The sequence below is a fragment of the Arvicanthis niloticus genome, chromosome 9, assembly GCF_011762505.2.
Source record: "Arvicanthis niloticus isolate mArvNil1 chromosome 9, mArvNil1.pat.X, whole genome shotgun sequence".
In the NCBI taxonomy this organism is placed as follows: domain Eukaryota; kingdom Metazoa; phylum Chordata; class Mammalia; order Rodentia; family Muridae; genus Arvicanthis; species Arvicanthis niloticus.
In genome coordinates, this window is record NC_047666.1 from 84,458,157 (window position 1) to 84,466,890 (window position 8,734).

The window sequence follows — 8,734 nt, forward strand, 5'->3', positions numbered from 1 at the left end:
CACAGGATGAGAAGCTGTCATGACACAGAGCCTCCCATAGGACACAGATGAGAAGCTGTCATGACACAGAGACTCCCATAGGACACAGATGAGAAGCTGTCATGACACGGAGACTCCCATAGGACACAGATGAGAAGCTGTTGTGACACAGAGCCTCCCATAGGACACTGGATGAAAAGCTGTCATGACACAGAGCCTCCCATAGGACACAGGATGAGAAGCTGTCATGACACAGAGACTCCCATAGGACACAGGATGAGAAGCTGTCATGACACAGAGACTCCCATAGGACACAGGATGAGAAGCTGTCATGACACAGAGACTCCCATAGGACACAGGATGAGAAGCTGTCATGACACAGAGACTCCCATAGGACACAGGATGAGAAGCTGTCATGCCACGGAGACTCCCATAGGACACAGGATGAGAAGCTGTTGTGACACAGAGACTCCCATAGGACACAGGATGAGAAGCTGTCATGACACCGAGACTCCCATAGGACACAGGATGAGAAGCTGTCATGACACAGAGACTCCCATAGGACACAGGATGAGAAGCTGTCATGACACAGAGACTCCCATAGGACACAGGATGAGAAGCTGTCATGACACAGAGACTCCCATAGGACACAGATGAGAAGCTGTCATGACACAGAGACTCCCATAGGACACAGATGAGAAGCTGTCATGACACAGAGACTCCCATAGGACACAGGATGAGAAGCTGTCATGACACAGAGACTCCCATAGGACACAGATGAGAAGCTGTCATGACACAGAGACTCCCATAGGACACAGGATGAGAAGCTGTCATGCCTCACCTGAGCTGTCCAAGGCACTTAATCAATTTACAACAGACTTAAAGCAACAGACATATTCTCATCCACTACTGGAGGCATGAAGCTTGAAACTCAGATGCCAGAGCCTGGTTTTCCTTGCAGGCACCAGGGGACACTGGAGCCCTAGCCTGTCTCTGGTGACAGCTTTCAGTCTTTGCCATGTGTCTTCTCCCAACTCTAGTCTTTGACAGCCCCTCTATGTTGTCTTGGTGTCTCTTGCAGAGGCATTGGTGGTTGTGTTTAGGGCCTACACTTACCCTGTATGTATGTATCTATCATATGTAAGCCTTTATTCACGGCTGTGGAGGTTTGCACTAGAGGGTGTAGTTTAAGCAGTGAGTTTCCTCACTTCTCAGATGCTAATACTTTTATCTGACACCTAAGAAGGAGCATCCGTTTTGTTTTAAATGGAGCTCCTGGTTGAGGTTTAGGTTTTTCTGGAAGGCTTTTCTTTCTTGTTTTGTTTTTGAGGCAGAGTCTTCTAGCCCCAGAGACTTCAGACTCATTACAGAGATGAAGCCATCATTGAATTTCTGATGTCCCTGCTTCAACCTTTCCAGTGCTGGGATGGCAGGCAGGACCCATAGTGTCTTTGTGGATATTATTTTTTTAGGCTAACATAGAGTCAAGTGAACACCCATGAAGCTACCTCCAAACCACCTGAAAAGGGAGGGAAGGCTTCTCTGCCAGTGTTTATATCTGAGAACAATACTTCTGAGATTTGCTGTTTTGTGCTTTCTAAAAAGCTTAATACTCTATCTGGTCTCTTTCTTTTCAATTGTTACACGTGTCTACTGATTAATCCTCTTTCAAGATGACCATATATGGCGGGATGGTTTATTGTAAGGCTGTAGTAAAATAGTGTGATCCATGTGGAGACAAGTGAGGTCAGAAGAGTGAGTGATGGACACTGGAGAGCTTTAAGCTAGGTGCCACCTGCACATGTGCAGAGAAGTCACAAGTCACCTTGCAGATAGCAATCTGCCACCTAAGCAGTTGCTACAAACTGGACTCAGTGTGTCTTTGTTAGGGTTTCTGTTACTGTGGTTAAAAATATATAGTGAAGGAAGGTTGGGGACAGAAAGATTCTTAGAGCTTCACCTTTGGCCATTACTAAGGGAAGTGAGGTTAAGAACGTGGAACAGGAATGGATGCAGAGGTCATGGAGGAGTGCTGCCTAATGGCTTCCTCGTCATGGCTTCCTCTACCTGCTCTTACAGAGCCTGGGACTACCTGCTCACAGGTAGCACCACCCACAGTGATCTGGGTCCTCCCACATCAATTGTCAATCAAGGAAACCCACCATATGTTTGCCTGTGTATTGTACTGGAGTATCTAATAAATGTGTTAAACTGTAAATATGCAGTGGGGACTATTAGCTGCTTGAAAGAACAGGATAGGAACATGGTCCCTCATGCTGGGCACGGATGACCTGGCACACTCTCTGGAAAGCAATTTGGCCACACCTCTTACAACTTGAGCAGCTTATATGCCATAGAAGTTCCACATGCTGACTGTGTCCAGGACAGTATGAACATCTTCTCATCTGAATGGTATATACTTGGATGTTAAATTTCCTTATTGCTTCAGAAACAGCAAAATAGAAGAGGAGGAGGGGGGGAGAGAGAGATGGGGTTGGGGAGGAAGAGAGACAATGGAGAGAGAAAACCCTGCACATATTAAAATGACCTTCTAACATTCCCATCTTGTGGATGAGTCTGGACCTCCTGTTGCTCTTAGGATTCACTATACATCAGTCATTCCCAGTGGATGCTTGTGCACCAGTTAGTTCAGTCAACCTTATAAAACTTGACAAGTGCCTAACATGCCTAGACCTGTTTCTAGACGCTAAGAGAAGTCATTCTTGAGGTACACAGTGTCTGCTCACCTGGGATCAAGGGTTGTCCTATGTATAACCCAGTGAGTGCAACAAGTGTTTGTTTTTATATCTACCCAGAGGCATCACATGACAAAGGAAGAAGAAGGTTGAGGGAGGAAGACCAGCAGGACCTCTGCTGTACATTCGTGGAAATCTCAGAATTGAAGAGAGTCTTGTCTAGCAAGCCCAGTCCTGTTAAACAACTGTTTTGTTAGATTTCATTCTTTGTCATTTGACTCTTGGATTCTCCGGAAAGCTTTGTGTTCTGGTTAATGACCTTGAATTTCAGTGGATTATTGAAGTGTAGTTTAATAGAGAATTCTCACTTGGATGCAGAGGTACTGATAGGAAGGGTATAAGTCCGGTTTATAGTATACAATAGAACCCACAGCTCTCAGTTGAAGATTCCCATTGTGGGACCGGGCTTCTTTCTCATGGTTAGCATATTTCTTTCTGTGCCATTAGCAACATCATCTTCAGCGTCCAGAACATCCTCAGCAGATAACCCAGATAACTGTCTTTGCTGAACCTCATTTTTGTTACTATAACCCTGATTTAAAATCTCTCAGCAGGGGGAATAGCTCACACAGGTTTCAACATTATCGAATATTTTTTAAATATTTATCGATTTTATTGTTACTTATGTTTGTGTCTGTGTGGTAGAAGCGTGTGCGTGGGGGAACTTTCAGAATCCAGGGAGGGCATCAGGTCCCCTGGGACTGGAGTTAAGGTAGTCGTAAGCCTGTATGTGGGTACTGGGCCAAACTTTGGTCCTCTGCAAAAGCAGCACCACTCTTAACCCTAAATGACAAGCTGCCCCTCCATCCCCCTCCCCCAGTCCTCTTCACCACCAAAACTGTGCTGAATTGAAGTGTGATGTCATTGGCTGATCTTTGTGTCCTGTGCATCTATGATATCCATCGGATCGTTGAGGATATTTGGTCTATTCTTTAAGAACCAGCTTGTTTGTACTCATATTTTCTAAAATAAAATTCTGATATTGTACATATGACTTCTCTAGTAACTGCAGACCACGGTCAGCCGTGAGAGTACATTGTCACCCTGTCAGCCTGGATAACAGGCAAACAACCTTGATTATACAGGCAGACAGTTGGAAATCCCACTGGGCTTCATGTCCTTTCTCCCAGAAAGCTCCTGGTGTCTTTCACTGGCATCCTATTGGCATTCTCCCAACTGAAGTCTCTCTCTCTCTCTCTCTCTCTCTCTCTCTCTCTCTAAACAATCAACAGCTCGATCAAGTCACCCGCCAGCGTAGCCTGTCCAGCCTGGAGCTGTTCCTCTCCTGCGCCCAGAAGCAGCTGAGTGCTTTAATAGCTACGGAGCCTGTTGACATTGAATAGAGACGCAGATGATCCATCCTGGTCATTAAGCCTGCCCACTCTGAAGCTGTCTCCTGCGCCCAGAAACAGCTGAGTGATCTAATGGCCGTAGAGCCTGGTGGCACTGAATAAAGGGAACGTGGTGGGCTGCCTTGCCCTGGCCATTGCGTCAGTCACTAGACTTCTAAGTTAAGTGCGGTGACCTAGACAAGTGCTCTTGTTTTCTGTTTAAACCTGGAAAGTGGTTTCCAGTTCCAGGATGAGCCAGAGCAGTTTCCACAAGACCCATCAACAGATCTAACTTATTCTCTGCTGTTTCATCATGAGTAGCAATGGAAGAGTGTCTATGACCCAGTCATGGAAAAGTGGTATGCTATCCCAAGTTCATCAGGTAAACCCTATAGCTTCTGGTGACCTGATGACACTGTGTTTGGTAAAGGATTACCTTGTGATCACCTCGAGGTGATGTGCAGGGAGCAACCACTGTGTAACCATGCATTTACTTGATTTTAGGTAGAGTGGGCAGAAACATTTGGCATGGTCATTGTTCTGACTCACCTGACCTCTTCCCCCCATGTGACCCCACGTGTTTCCGTAGATTTACCAAAAATGAACAACACTAGCTGGCCAGGCTTGGAGCAGCTGCCCTGTGTGAACTGGGGTGTGTGGCCAGGCTTGCTTCCTGCCATTCTTCAAAGGCTCGAGATCATGTTTCATAATCTAATATCTGGAAAGAATGTAACTCAGACATCTACACATCTGTTTAATCAAGCATCAGACACAGGGGTAAATCGGGATGCTGGTAATTAATGAGCAGTGAGCCCCAGTATGAAATCATGAATAGTGCTTCTGCTTCCTGGGGCTTTGTATTTTTCTGGGATTTCTCAGTATAATAAATGGAACACCAAAAAGTTGCTTGATTGTTATGTTTTTATTTTTTTAGAGGTCAGGACCTCAAGTGTGTAGCCCTGCTTCAAAATCAAAGCTATTCACAAGCCTTTGTCTCCTATGTGTGGGGAAAGAAAGGCATGTTCCACCATGCCAGGCAACAATTTATTAATTCTTTTAAAATGTTATTTCTTTCTGAAACCATGAAGGTTGTGTTTTGTGAACATTTCCCCTTAAATAGTGACAGTATTTACCAAGGATCTTAAAATTCCTTAGTTATCATAGAAACTCAAGTAAAATTCAGAGTAAGCAAACCATGAGCCTAAATTGCTACATGGGAAAAAGTGAGACACTTTCCAAATTAAGTGCCAGGGAGACATCAAACGTCATTCAGACTGGCCTTAGATTAGTGTGGGGTATAGGTCACTGTTGCTGAGGTCCAGAGAGAGCAGAGATGCCAGGAGAGTATATCTAGTCAAGACTTGATATACTTGCCCAACTACTACAGGAGGCTGTGTCTGATTCTGACTGGGGCTCCAGCTTTGTTGTCTATTCAGAGCAAGTGTTCTCTGAAATCTGTTGGAACGAGTTACATCTGTCAGCATATGAAGACGGAGAAACACTGACCGGGCCTCATGCTACTCCACTTGGGGTCACTGCTATGCCTTTTTCATGAGGGTGTCCTTAAAGATGCCTGGAAGTCGGTGTGTAAAGTCTGACGTGTGTATCGGGATTCTTCAGGCTGAACTAGCTGATGGTTTGAGTGATATTTAAGGTGTATTTCCAATGAAATGCATTGTGAATTTTGTTTGGTTATCAAAAGAGCCTAGACCACCTCAGGTGGCAAGCACCAGGAGAATGGGATGATCAAGCAGTTCCTACTGCAGAGGTAAGAATCCAGCCTAGAGACGTGAGCCCCACAGAGGCTCAGGAAAACTTGGGGGCCGATCAATTTTGCCTTATTGACAGATGCAACTACTTTCAAATTATAAATCTGACACTACCATTCTTGGGTGGAAAAGAACCCCAACCCCAAGTGAGTAGAAGTGCCAAGTATTCCGCATGATATTAGTAACCCTGGATAGGAGGTGACATGTTGGAGTTTATTCAAGTAATAGACTGAGTTTTTCACGTGGGATTCAACCTCTGGCCTTTTAACACTGGCCTTTGCTTTTTCAGGCCACTGTGGCCCAGTGCCCCCTCCAGAGGGGCAGCACCTCAGGTGCTCACCCTGGCCTATGTTAGTGTCCTAAGCCAGCCACATTCTGTATGGGACCTTCACAGACACACAGCCTAGCCCAGTAAGTGCTCAGTTTCCTCGTTTGTGACAGAAATGATTCTGAGACTGTGAAACAATGCTGGCACTCTGTATAATGAGCCCCGTTGATGTGACCATTACTACACAGTGATAAACCACCACAGAACCCAGGGTGGTGGCCACAGGCAGACACTCAAGCTCTTATCTTTAATTCTTCACCTTGATTGAGGGACCGGCAGCTGGAGACCTGACACTTCTGGGACTTCTGGGAAAAGTTAGCTGGTAAGTCACTGAGAGGTTTTCTCTTCTGAGGTGAGAGATTATTTACCCACTGTGTTCTGGGTCTTGAACTCTTGGAGTATACGGGTCCACTTTCCCCTTAAGCTAGCCAGAGCCCATGTGAAACACCAAAAGAAAAAGATAAAAGCCATCAAAAAGAGCCGAGCACACAGGCCCTGGGTACCCAGCAAGTGCCAGTCTGTCTCTACAGATGAGTCCATACTACAATAGGAACACTCAGACGTTTTGTAAGGAATGTTGAATATATAACCAAGCCAGTCTCTTGTTGTCTGACAAAGCTAAAAAAAAAAAAAAAAAAAAAAAAAAAAAAAAGTCTACACCTGAGACTGAGCAGACAAATGCCCTGCTTAGACATTTTTTAATTAATAAAGGCAAGTTATTCACATATGCAATGTTTGTACAGTTCATTTTGGTATTAAGTTTTCTTTTTTAATTTGGATAATCCTTATATAAAATCCCAAGTTTTATTTTAAAGATATCAGTGTTAGAGACACTCATCCAGTGCTTATCAGTAGTTAATTTAAAGCAGTCGGTCTGCATAAAGTAGTGAAGACTAAGATATGTTAGAAAAGGTAGGACAGTACCGTGGAGAACCAGTGATTCTCACAAACACAGTTTACCATAGTGGTAAAGCCAAACGCGTAACTGTGAGGTAGTGGTCCTTCAAGACAAGGCTAGGAAGACGGAGAGTCTGCAGTGGACACAAAGAGGAAGGCAGCTGTAAAAACCCCTGCTTAAGGCATCAGGGTCAGAAAAGCTTAGGCCATTCTGGGGTATCAGTGCCACATTAGAAAGGATTTAAGATAGCCATACTTCCATTCTAAAAGAAACAACAGCAGCTACAGTGACAGCAAAGGTCTGTCAATACATCTCACTGGTATCAGCTAATCCTGACATCTTATCTTAAACACATAAAGTAACTTTATGTGGATTAAGCTCCTTGTATATAGAAACACATGAATATTTGGTTTTTAAAACATTTATAAGACATTTATTGATCCAGCAAGTGTTCTAGAAAAAATAAAATATACAAAAATATCTGTTGCTTTAAACAGTTACCTTCCCAGCCAGAAACACTCTTTCTTTCTTATGGTCTCCCACAAGCAACTCTCTGTTTTAGTAAGTCAAAACATATTATGTAAAGGCAGACCCTGGAGCCACATGACCTGGATTTGCAACCCCAGCTATGTGGTTTATTTGTTACATGACTTTATACACCTTAGTTTCTATTGTGTGTCTCGATCTCCTCACATGTGAAATGGTGACAGTGACTTTTACTGTACGATTTAATATGTGGTCATTTAGAATCAGTGCTGATTTAAAGTCCTGTCCCTTAGCTAAGTGCTGACTCATGCCAGAGTTCAAGGAGCCAACCTAGCAATTTCCCTGGGGTTGGTTATACTGCAGAGTCAGGTGTCTATAATTATAACTTCTTTTGAATGTTTTAATATAGCTTTACAATTAAATTGGATTAAGCTAGAAATTTTTGTATTTAAACAGTAAAAATGAAAGCATTGTTTGCTGGGGAAAAAAAGAGAATTTTGTATAGTAAATTCCAAGGGAGGAAATATATATATATATATATATATATATATATATATATATATATATATATATATATATATATATATATATAAAATCAAACTCCAAACGTTGCTGACAGTGCACAGAAAACTAGTGAGCCAAGCATCCGCAGGACCCTGACCATACACTGCAGGCACCCCAGGACCCTTAGCAACAACACCAGCATCATAGGCCCTTTACCTTAGCAATACCACCAGTGTTGGGCGGGCTGTAAGGAGAAGCAGCTAAGACTACCAGACATTGAAAGCCAGAAAAAAAAAGCAACAACAACAAAAAAAAAAAAAAAACCCAAAACCAACAAACAAAAAACCCTCTATATTTCTTTTTAAACAGATATTTCACACCTTTGGCCCCTAACAAAAACCTATTTGGCCACCAGTCTTTGGGATTTGGGGGGGGGGCGTATTGTTGTTTGGTTGGGGGTCTTTTGTTTGTTTGTTTTTTGTGCACCTGAGGGAAAGCACTCATTTTTCTCGGGTCATTTCTGTCAGCTTTCTCCCAGCGCACTAGGTGGTTCCACCCCAGGTAGCCTACCTGCCATCAGTGCCACTGAATGATCACATGGACCATCAGAATAATTAAATGTTCTTGTTATTATAATTCAGAGTTTGTGTTCTTTCTATGTTGTCTTCCCCCTAAAGAGAGCC

The 8,734-nt window shown here is 43.5% G+C and overlaps 1 protein-coding gene across 6 annotated transcripts in view; it reads left to right on the forward strand.

Annotated features, from left to right (window-relative positions):
- The window catches only part of Ccdc91 (coiled-coil domain containing 91), a 148,453-nt gene extending 143,482 nt beyond the window's left edge, over positions 1 to 4,971 (forward strand). For all 6 annotated transcript variants that reach the window (XM_034512084.2, XM_034512081.2, XM_076940910.1 and 3 more), the window contains one exon: positions 3,968 to 4,971. In XM_034512084.2, coding sequence (XP_034367975.1) covers positions 3,968 to 4,078 — 111 coding nt within the window. In that variant the 3' untranslated portion in view covers positions 4,079 to 4,971. The remainder of the gene's footprint in view (positions 1 to 3,967) is intronic.
- Positions 4,972 to 8,734: the final 3,763 nt, after the last annotated feature.